We start from the raw sequence: 12206 nt of genomic DNA, 5'->3' as shown, positions 1-12206 counted from the left end.
CCGACAATTTTATCTTTGGCTTTATAGCAGCTAGAACCATGGCTCTGGTGTTATTGTAAAGATAAAAATCATATCTTTCCAAACATAATTTTTGTGGTTCTGTGAGCTACTGGAAGTTAAAGACATTGTTGGAAATGTAAGCTGCAGAAAATAATCTAATTCCCTACTTTGTCTTTTAAATGCCAGTATCTCCAGCGCACAAAAGCATGAGTCTGGTGTGATCTGAAAGAAGAGATCCTCCATGATGACTCCATGACCACGGTTCTAGCTACTAAAGAGCCAATGATATAGACATCGTTGTGATCCTCCCTCTATACTTAAAGGACATTTACCACCAGGATGAAGGACTGTATGCAAATGAGCCTGAGGGGCTCCAGGCTCCATCAACACTTATGGAGCCCCTCAGACTCTTTTGCATACAGTCTTTAATCCTGGTGGTAGATGTCCTTTAACTCATTTCACACAAAATATGACTCTTTTTTTGCTCATTTTCATAGTACATTGGAGGAGATATACCATATATATATATATATATATATATATATATATATATATATTAGGTAAGCGGTTGAGATTTCACATAAAAGAGGGAATTCTTTGGGAAGAAAGGTGGAATGAAGGGATACGTGTCTGTAAAATTTTAAAATGTTCAATAAAAAGTTTTGATTTAAAAAAAAAAAGAGGGAATTCTAGAAAGGACTTTTTCGTATCCCACCAATGGGGGCTGTTAATATATTCTGTAAAAGTTGGTGACTATAATTAAAGAAAGCAAAGCAATGGCTTCTCTGTGATCGCAGAATGTGACTGGTTTAACTTGACATGGGAGTTGATGGTAAATCTGCATCAAGGAACATTGCCTTCAGTTGTACAGCCAAACCAGATGTGGTCCCTAGAGGACTGAGTATCATGCACAGAGTATACAATAGGCACCTACATACATGGCACACTCCACATACAAAGTCATTCCCAGGGGCCACTGATGTGAATGGACTTCTCTCCTAGTGCTACGGTACAGCAGAAGAGGGCATCTAACAGAACTCAATGTCCTTTGAGAGAACAAAGCGTTTGTTGAAATTGGCATAGAAAATATTAGAGGAAACAATGAGCCGGGTCACCATATACAAAACAATGCAGTATAGCCGGCAGGGTGTATTGGGGAGGTCATCTTATGAATACATTCACTGTATAAATCTCTTTGCAGGTCTTATCACGGCTACAAGACCATTAAGGATTTTGTGAGACGAAGACGCTGGGCGAGGTAAATATGTTCAAAGTCTTATCCTGGAGTTCTCAGAAAGTGTCAGTACATACTGCTTATTTGTTCATAAGGTCTGGACGCTTGCAGTGATGGAAACACATCTACTCTGTATCACTACTGAGCCTCGCTGACTAGTATGGAGAATATCGATTGATATAGATAGATATAAGGGTGCATTCACATGGACGCATATACGCTTCCCATAGGCGGCTATGGCGCCAGGGCTCGGTACGGCCAGCACAACGAGTGTTTACCATACCGTGCTGTGGCCACAAAACAGATAGAGCATGCTCTATTTTTGGCCCTAATAACGGCTGTGCAGCATTATTTTCTATGGAGAGGGGAGATAGGGAGCAGTGCACACCTCTCCAGCGCGTCTGATGTATGCCCCCAGTGCTACGGCCAGGTGGGCATATATCCATGTGTATGCAGCCTAAATCGCAGTGCATCCTCAGTGGGCAGAGAGAGTTCTGTCTCTAAATTATCACAGGATGCAGTGCAGAGGCATTATGGGATTGATAGCAAAGCACAGAGGAAGAGAAAGTAGGTGGAATCTAACATCAAAAAAAAAAAAGTGTAGGTGGAGTATGAGTGTGATATACAGTCAGGTGGAAGTACTGGGATGGAAAATTGTATAAAATCAGGATGTCTTCTGCCATGATTCAGAATCCTTTGCCTACTAAGCCTTTGGGGAGAATCATATTCCTCTGCCTCCTCCCTCATAGACTTATATGGGCAACATGTAACCTGATCCCTCAGTGAATTGAGTTTGAGTAAATAGAAAAGTGAAAGGAAGAAAATTTTATTACAAGAAAATAGTTATTACAGAATCTATTTCTGCTTGTGCTGTAGATTTCTAGAAAGGTGTTTATAGTCCAAGTTGCCCTTTTTATTTGGCCACTACACTAATGCTTGTTTTCCTCCTAGAAAATGCAAAATTGTGACAAGTGGACCATGGCTGGAAGTGCCCCCCATTATGTTGAGAGATGTCTCCGTATTTCCAGGACGAATAACGAAGGATGATGAACACATAGCTGTGTGGGCCATCAGCAACAAGGGGGACGTCCTCTGCCGGCTCGGGGTCACAAAACAGACTCCTTCTGTAAGGTTACAACATAATCCAGTGATCGTTGTGTTATTGATGGTATTTTGGATGTTGAAAAACCATGGTTGCTTTCTTCCAAAAACAGCGCCACACCTGATTATGGGTGGTGCATGGTATTGCAGATAAGCTTCATTCATTTCTGTACAGCTGATATACCGGTATAAACCATGGTCTGGTGTAGCGCTGTTCTTTGGAAGTAAGCAGCCATGTTTTTCAACCTCCGGACAATACCTTTTTACTTAGAGGTAGAATGTAGGCTAATATCAGTATCTGTAGTACATTTTTATGCAAGTATTGTTTACATTGCTCAAATAAGTATCTAAATTGGTGCATAAATATTACTGTACCTGTAAATGCACCTGACCAACAACACATAAATTTTGTTATTGTAGGGCTCCTCGTGGCTCCATGTTGGCACGGATCAGCCATTTATTTCCCTATCAGTGGGAGGATGCCTACAGGTGTGGGCTATAGCGAGGGATGGATCAGCTTTTTATCGGGGTTCAGTATCCTCCAGCCAACCAGCAGGTATGTTCACACAGTGGATGATAGGCTTCTCTGTACAGGCAGATCAGTCTGTGTCTGGGCAGAGCATGCAGGACTCCTACTGCCTTTCCTAGGAGTCCTGCTAAAATCCTGCTCCAATTCCTATACGACTATAGATCACAGAACCCGGATTCTCTCCCTCTATCATCTCCTGATCTCAGATAGGACCTGAAAAAGACATTGGGGCTTATTTACCAAGCGTTCAAATGCCGCACTTTCGTTGTGTTTCCCGAATATTTCCGATTGGCAGTGAATTGCCCCGGGATTTTGGCGCATGCAATCGGATTGTGGCGCATTGGCGTCGGCATGCACGTGATAGAATTCGGGAGGTGTGGCCGTCGGACAACCCGACTGATTCGAAAAACTGCGGAATTTAAAAAACAATTTGTGTCGCAAGATCACGCACTTACATGCACCGGGAAGAAGGAGAACTCCGGCGGACCTGGACGCAGCAGCGACACCTGCTGGATATCGAGCGCATACCCTAGTGCAGTGGTGGCGAACCTATGGCACTGGTGCCAGAGATGGCACTCGGAGGCCTTTCTGTGGGCACCCGGGCTGTCTCCCAGGCACAGAGTTTGCCAGACATGGCATCTTCCTGCAGTCTCAGGCAGTCCAAGTAGTGCCCTGCTATTTTAAATTGACCCATCCTGTGCTGATTGGTCCTGTCCAAAGAGTGAAAAGGTGTGTACAGGGTCGGATTGGAGCTCCACAATTCTGGTAGCAATAAGTTTGTTACTGCCTAAATTGCCGTGTTGGCACTTTGGGAAAAGCTATGTTTTTTGGGTCTCATTTTGGGCACTCGATCTCTAAAAGGTTCTCCATCACTGCCCTAGTGAATCCCGGCACACCCGAATCCTCGTCGGGCAACGCGCCGCAGGATCGCGACAGGACCGGGTAAGTAAATCTGCCCCATTGTGTTTTTGTACACTGGTTTCTTCTGTCCCGCTTTAAGATGGACAGAAAGTAGACTCATTCATATGTAGGTGGGAAAGGGACTGTCACTTCAATCCATCATTATCACATCACCATGTAACCATTCAACATAAAGCAAATTATCAGTGAGTGTAAATGTTACGTACAGTAGGACATTGTTTCATGGCCTCGCACTGCTCGGTCAAACACGTGACGCTACAGGTCCAGCCGCTGTGAAGCACTGGGTAAATAGCAGGTCCTATATCAGAGGTGACCTTCTAGCAGCCTTAATAGAAAGGTAAATATGTATATATGACAATGGCAAACAGTAACATTAGGATAGCCGACCGACACTTTGAAAACGATAATCTTGAATTAAAAATATCTCGGGACAAATGCTTTGTTTTGGCCCTGATATCCATAGGAGGCGGGGCTGGCAAATACAATTAGTAATTGTTGTTAGTTTCTGTAAATGAGCTCCCAAAATGTCCTACTTCATATTGCTGTATTATTATTACTATTACTAGTCCCTCCGGGGATTCACACTGCGAATAAATGAATTAATTTGTTATCCCTTCATTGGAAACCTCAGTGATACCTCCAATGTATGTGACCTACCACTCAATACAATACAATACAATACAATAAAACTTTATTCCTGGGGAAATTGCTTTGCGATTACTGATGACACTGGGGCACATTTACTTACCTGGTCCGTTCGCGATCCAGTGGCGCGTTCTCTGCGCTGGATTCGGGTCCGGCCGGGATTCATCAATGCAGTTCCTCCGCCGTCCACCAGGTGGCGCTGCTGCGCTGAAGTCCGCTGGAATGCCTCGAAATACACCAGCCTACCCAGGATGAAGGTGAGTGAAATTTTCGCGACACAATTTTTTTTTTTAAATGCGGCGGTTTTTCCGAATACGTCGGGTTTTCGTTCGGCCACGCCCCCCGATTTCCGTCGCGCGCATGCCGGCGCCAAATTCCGATCGCGTGCGCCAAAAACCCGGGGCAATTCAGGTACAATCGGCGCAAAACGGAAATATTCGGGTAACACGTCGGGAAAACGCGAATCGGGCCCTTAGTAAATGACCCCCACTGTGTTGTAGGAGGATAATGAAATGCATTGGGTTACAGTTATTAATTGGGATAGACTCGAATTTCCGGAGGCATCTTACCACGCCATATAGTTTCAAACAATCTAACGATTCTTCCCCCGTGTTTTGAGCTCTCTTAATTTTTTTGCCCAACTTGTCCCTTCTATTACTTCTCTTTTCCATTTACCACACCTACCCCGCATACCACAGCAAAGAAGACTATGCTGGCGATTGTAGTCTCATTGATCATCTAGATACAAGGAGTCCCTGCTTCTCCATGGATCATGATTACAGTTCTGCTGGGAAGCAGGAACTTTCTTGTATCATATATCACTATGACACTCTGAGTCCTGTCCTCTGCACTGTGGTCAGTCCATGCAATCTGGCCAGGGCATGGTGCAACCCATGGGCCAATCCCTTTTAAAAAGATGCTCCATAGCCTATTACTACGGATGCCCTATACACTGGATAAGTGATGCTGTCACTCTAGGCACGGCCGCCAATCAGCTGGGTTCAACAGTGCCCGCATGTGCACTACATTATTATAGAGGCATAAAGCAGAGAACAGAGGGTACTCTGTTCCTGCTCTGACTGTAGAGAAGCTGTGTGTAGGCATTGCTCCCCATAGATGATAGTGGAGTAGTGCCAAGTGTTACACCCCAAAACCTCAGAATAGTTATTTATGGTCCGCAGTTGACCCCCATGTATTATGCATGTTCACACTGTCCATGAATAATCAGATTTTGTACAATCTCTATTCCTGTGATTTAGGAGACTGCTGGTATCACATCCCCTCTCCACCTAAACAGAAGCTACAGCAGGTCTCTGTAGGACAGACGTCTGTGTTTGCCGTAGATGAGAATGGTAAGTTTGCCGCACCAGCCTCCTATATCCCATACTGGTCTGGGCAATGCTATGAGATAACTGGTAAAGATCCATTTCTGACTATTAATGCAAGTTGTGTAACCAGCTGATAGAGAGGCGAGACTTAAAATAGAACTTTCCTGCGTAAAAGAAATTTGATTGAGAAGTGAACAGCTGGACACAATCTCTTCTGAATAAGTTCTATGCAATATTTGGCCTGTGAGTAAGCATGCCCCCGCACACCAGGAGCTGCGATAGTCTGCAGACTGTTCAAGTGCAACCTGTGGTTGTGAAACAAAATGTTTCAGCATTATATGAAAGCTACAGACTGTCACGATGCTGGGAAATGGAGCTTCATAACATCTGGAGGAGCAGAGGGTTAACTTCTGTGCATGGTCTATAACGAAAATCCAGACTGATGGTCATAGAGCTTTCCCACATCACATCCAACCACATTCAATCAGCTTCAATATATATTACTCCAAAGGGTGGGATCATAGGTGGACACAGAGCCCTTAAAGGGCTTGATGGGAAGATGAAAAACATGGCTGCTTTCTTCTAAAAGCAGACCAATACTATAAACAATGTATAATAGATGGGGGGGGCCTGGTACAAACTTTGCATTGGACCCCAACAACTGCTTAATATTGTGTGCCTCCAAAATAGCTTGGACTTGGAAAGTGTCTAGCATTGAGTTTTTTTTTTGTTTGAGCATCTTTTCTAGTTTTTGTTAGAAGAAACTATCTTCCTCTCTCTCCCTCCCTCCTAGTGATGGGTCTTTCATGTGAATCACGGGGGTCGGCTCCCTTCGGTGAGCCAATAGCTCTCTTGACCCCGCCCCTAATCGGCTCACCACGCCCCCTTTAGCTGGATAAAATTGTGGAGTACAATGGGGAACAGGGAGCCTCAGGCCAGCCAATTATATATTTAATAGGGAGCCATTCCGGAGCCAGAAGAGCCGGTTCTTCTTAGTGAGAGGAGCCTAACGATCCAACTCGCTAAGAAGAGCCGGACTTCTCCTCACTAGCCCCTCCCTCTCTCCCTTGTAGGTCGCTGAGCCTGGGTCACCCATGACCTTGTGATCTCAGGCAGTTATTCTCTCTAATAATGAATTATTTGATGCTTATTTCAGTAACTTGTTACCTACCAGCTACACTGATTATATCTTTCTATCAGGTAATCTGTGGTTTCGACATGGCGTCACCCCAAGTTACCCCCAGGGATCTGCCTGGGAGCATGTGTCAAACAACATCCGCAAGGTGTCTATAGGGCCCCTCGATCAAGTAGGTACCAACTACCAGAACTGTAATGCCATGGATAATAAGCTGTAAAATTTAGCTTTTTGCAGGATGAGAATAGAATGGGGTGAAGGGAACATTTGTTGCTCAATTTTTTTGGATTGTTTTTCTAATTTAATTTTAAGGTTGTTTCCTGGACCATTCGGCCACCCCAAGTTTCTAGAGTTACTTGCTGAATAAACCTACAACATTGAAAGTGCAAATTTGTGCTGTACTAGGGCTACAGTACTGAATAAACCTGTCACCAATAATTGGGCCTGTCAGCCTTAATGTAGCCTTTGGCTTCCATGAACCCCAACCCTTTAACCTCTTAGATGCAGCAGTTGATATTGAGCATGACACACTGCCGCATACATTTTAATGGGCACATGCACATGAGTGAACATGTTTGTCACAGATCCGCATGACGGTTGTAGAAAACTCGGAGCGGGTCTTCCTGCCTGTGGTTGCAGATCAGACCTTCACACAGTCATCTAGCAACTGCTCTGCAAATACAGACGCCACATGGATAACACAATCATGTTTGAGAAGTTGGGGCAAGCTAGTGACATAATTTACTAGCATTCCATTTTTTTCCAGATCCTAAAAACACACACATGTGGAGAGCCATTCTGGAGCCCGTACACCGCACATATTGTTGCTATGTGAACCCGGCTTTACTGACAAGTTCTGCCCAGCAGCCCTGATCACTTGTCTTCATATTTTATAAATCTGCTTTGATTATTTCATTATTAAAGACCTAAGCAGGATCAGATATTGAAACCCAAAGACTGAATGCAGGAAGCAGATTTGGCCCGGAGCCCTTTGACTACTTTACATATCGGTTACAGGGGAGTCGTGTACTTGTATAATTAAAGAATTCTAGTAAAACCACAAAACACAAGACTCTCTTTATCTGTATCTGGAAGGGTTTTATAAATCAGCTATAGATATCACATAAATATGGTTGGCTCTGTTGATTTTGTTTGTGCTATTGGGAATAAGTTTTAAAGGGATTGTCCTACAGATCCTGTTGGATTAGCGTTTGATCCCTGGGGTCCGACCTCACTCCAGCAGCTCAGCTTCGCCCCATTCAGATGACAGCGGACTCCTATTTTCACTATTGGTAGGGGTCCATAGTTCTATAAGTAGCTCAGTTTAGTTTACATATTTTCTGTTTTGCCTGAGTCTAAAATTTGGAAGATCCCTCCAGTTGCTCCTGGTTTTAAGAACTTGTTCTGCTAGTTACATCCGCGTTCTTTCAACCGAGTACATAAAATCTCTGCGCAGCTGTGTTTTCTTCCTTACCCACACTGGAAAGTCGCCTGCGGCAATGAGACGTCTGCCACCCGGACCTTGTCAAAAAAAAAGATCCATAGGTATTTGTAGTTTTCAAACCTCACCCTTTACCATAAGTCAGGGCATTTAGTTTTCCACATTTATTAAAAGGATGAATCACAATTTTGGCAGAATATATGGTCGTATTATTAGCCAACCAAGAGGTGGCGTAGGGAAAATACGGCTTATACGTCTATTAAGATGTTCACACAGCCAGTGAGGGAGAGGAAACATCTCCTACTTAATTATCATGTGAAGAATTATGTGTGTACAGTCTGGATTATATTCTACAGTACATGACTATCCAGGGGTAAAATACTAAGAGTAGATTAAAGAGACCTGTTCACTGTAACATTCAACATTAAAAGATAACTAAAAGTTTTGGGTTAGACCATTGAGACCACTGGGAAATAGGTGACAAAAGTCTCCCAGTACACGCACAACGTTTCTTTCTATTGGACTGCAGAGACATGATCTAGCTCAGTCCCATAGAAGCAGATAGAGCATCTGTCATGTTCAGTGTCGGACTGGCCCACAGGAGAATCGGAGGATCCCCTGGTGGGCCGTGACTGGAACACTGGACCTCGAAGCCTACTGTCCTCCAAATTGAGATGTCTTCTGTCGTATTTATATTTCCTAGGGGATAATGATGGGAATACTATTCAGCGCATCAGTCAGACCCCCTGCAGTTTGTAACTTACATTTACTAAGGGCCCGATTCCCGTTTTCCTGACGTGTTACCTGAATATTTCCGATTTGCGCAGATTTTCCCCTGAATTGCCCCGGAATTTTGGCACACGCGATCAGATTGTGGCGCATCGGCGCTGGCATGCACGCGGTGGAAATCGGGGGGCGTGGCCGAACGTAAACCCAACGGATTTGGAAAACCCGCCGCATTTAAATAAAAAGTGTTACGAGACTCGCGCTTACCTTCACCAGGTATAGGCCGGTGAACTTGAGTGCATTTCGGCGGGCCTCGGGGAACTTAAGCGCAGCAGCGCCACCTGGTGGACGTCGGAGGAACTGTCTTAGTGAATCCCGGCCGGACCCGAAACCACCGCAGAGAGCGGGCCGCTGGATCTACCACCAGGATGAAAGACTGTATGCAAATGAGCCTGAGGGGCACCAAGCTCAATTAACGCCTATGGAGCCTGGGGCCCCTCAGGCTTATTTGCATACAGTCTTTCATCCTGGTAGTAGATGTCCTTATAGCTTATTTCCTTCAATCCACTGAGAAGTGGTAGATGCTTAGCTATGAACAGGGGTTTGGCTTGGTGGTTAAGTAAAATGTGATCTTCTGAGCATTGCTGAAGTAGTCTTGTAAGTGACGAAATTTATTTTCTCTTTAACTTTTCCATTTTTTTTTAGATTTGGGTGATTGCAGATAAAGTACAGGGCACCCACAGTTTGAGCTGTGGTACCGTCTGCCATCGTTTAGGGGTCCAGCCAATGGCACTTAAAGGGCAATCCTGGGATTACGGGATTGGGGTAAGTGTGATATTATACCTTATCTGCATTTATTCTCTTACCCTGAAATCAATAATATTGCTGTATTCAGTATACCACCACCTAGTGTAATACATGCGGGGTTCTGCGCTTTTGCTGGTGATGTACATCTTGTTTTTGGGATGTTTTCCATTTTGCAGCCTACTCTCTGCTGAGCTGATACTTATTCTCTGGAATCTGTTGTTTCCGCTCTATAACCTCTACATCTATACACACACTGTGCAGTAGCATGGGGTAGACAGAAATAATAGGAGACACACATTGTTGTATGTGTAGCCAAATATAGAATTGAGCACAAACCAGACTGTCCAATATCCTACGGTAAAAGACATTATAGGAAACACACAGTCTGTGTACACATTTACAGAGACGAGAGCAGAGACTGTGTGGTCTATGTTCTCTGCATACAGTGTTTCCTATTTCTGTGATACTACCCTGTGGTACTGCAGTTTGTTGTTGTGCTTTCTTCTCTCTACATTTATACATAGTCTGTATTTCCTTTTATTTTTTCTTCCCTATAATATTGCACGGTCTGATGTGTGTGCTCTCTTCTCTCTACATTTATACACAGTCTTTGTATAGTTGTAGAGAGAAGAGAGCACAAACATCAGACTGTGTTTAGATATACGGAGAAGAGAGCACAGTCTGTGTGTTTCTAATGGTACTGCACAGTCTGATATCTGTGCTCTCTTCTCTCTACACCTATATACAATCTCTATGATTCCTATGATACTGCACAGCCTGATGTCTGCTCTCTTCTCTGTATATCTATACACAGTCTGTATGATTCCTATGATACTGCACAGCCTGATGTCTGCTCTCTTCTCTGTATATCTATACACAGTCTGTATGATTCCTATGATACTGCACGGTCTGATGTATGTGCTCTCTTCTCTCTACACCTATACACAGTCTGTATGATTCCTATGATACTGCACAGCCTGATGTCTGCTCTCTTCTCTGTATATCTATACACAGTCTGTATGATTCCTATGATGCTGCACAGCCTGATGTCTGTGCTCTCTTCTCTGTATATCTATACACAGTCTGTATGATTCCTATGATACTGCATAGTCTGATGTCTGTGCTCTCTTCTCTGTATATCTATACACAGTCTGTATGATTCCTATGATACTGCACAGTCTGATGTCTGTGCTCTCTTCTCTCTACACCTATATACAATCTGTATGATTCCTATGATACTGCACAGCCAGATGTCTGCTCTCTTCTCTGTATATCTATACACAGTTTGTATGATTCCTATGATACTGCACAGCCTGATGTCTGCTCTCTTCTCTGTATATCTATACACAGTCTGTATGATTCCTATGATACTGCACAGTCTGATGTCTGTGCTCTCTTCTCTCTACACCTATATACAATCTGTATGATTCCTATGATACTGCACAGCCAGATGTCTGCTCTCTTCTCTGTATATCTATGCACAGTCTGTATGATTCCTATGATACTGCACAGCCTGATGTCTGCTCTCTTCTCTGTATATCTATACACAGTCTGTATGATTCCTATGATACTGCACAGCCTGATGTCTGCTCTCTTCTCTGTATATCTATACACAGTCTGTATGATTCCTATGATACTGCACAGCCTGATGTCTGCTCTCTTCTCTGTATATCTATGCACAGTCTGTATGATTCCTATGATACTGCACAGCCTGATGTCTGTGCTCTCTTCTCTGTATATCTATGCACAGTCTGTATGATTCCTATGATACTGCACAGCCTGATGTCTGCTCTCTTCTCTGTATATCTATACACAGTATGTATGATTCCTATGATACTGCACAGCCTGATGTCTGCTCTCTTCTCTGTATATCTATACACAGTCTGTATGATTCCTATGATACTGCACAGTCTGATGTCTGTGCTCTCTTCTCTGTATATCTATACACAGTCTGTATGATTCCTATGATACTGCACAGTCTGATGTCTGTGCTCTCTTCTCTGTATATCTATACACAGTCTGTATGATTCCTATGATACTGCACGGTCTGATGTATGTGCTCTCTTCTCTCTACAACTATACACAGTCTGTATGATTCCTATGATACTGCACAGTCTGATGTCTGTGCTCTCTTCTCTGTATATCTATACACAGTCTGTGTGATTTCCCCTCCTTGGTGATTTAGAACCTTTCCTTTCTCTATTCTAATAAACAGGTCCTGCTAATGCAGTTCCTTTCTGTTTCTCCAAATGGGAAAATTCCAGCACAGGTCTCCCAGCCATTTTAGCCCCATTGGGGAATATTAAGCTGAAGAAATCCATTTGATGGGGTCACTTTGT

General features: G+C 43.7%; 1 protein-coding gene across 1 annotated transcript in view; it reads left to right on the top strand.

The window, feature by feature from the left end:
* Positions 1–12206, top strand: part of TECPR1 (tectonin beta-propeller repeat containing 1) — a 46639-nt gene that overhangs the window by 30972 nt on the left and 3461 nt on the right. The window contains exons 19-24 of the mRNA XM_072120511.1: positions 1202–1258; positions 2186–2360; positions 2756–2891; positions 5690–5782; positions 6959–7065; positions 9766–9885. Of these exons, the coding sequence (XP_071976612.1) occupies positions 1202–1258; positions 2186–2360; positions 2756–2891; positions 5690–5782; positions 6959–7065; positions 9766–9885 (688 nt within the window). The remainder of the gene's footprint in view (positions 1–1201; positions 1259–2185; positions 2361–2755; positions 2892–5689; positions 5783–6958; positions 7066–9765; positions 9886–12206) is intronic.

This window comes from Engystomops pustulosus, chromosome 8, assembly GCF_040894005.1.
Source record: "Engystomops pustulosus chromosome 8, aEngPut4.maternal, whole genome shotgun sequence".
Taxonomy (NCBI): domain Eukaryota; kingdom Metazoa; phylum Chordata; class Amphibia; order Anura; family Leptodactylidae; genus Engystomops; species Engystomops pustulosus.
This window is presented reverse-complemented; position numbering and strand designations above follow the sequence as displayed.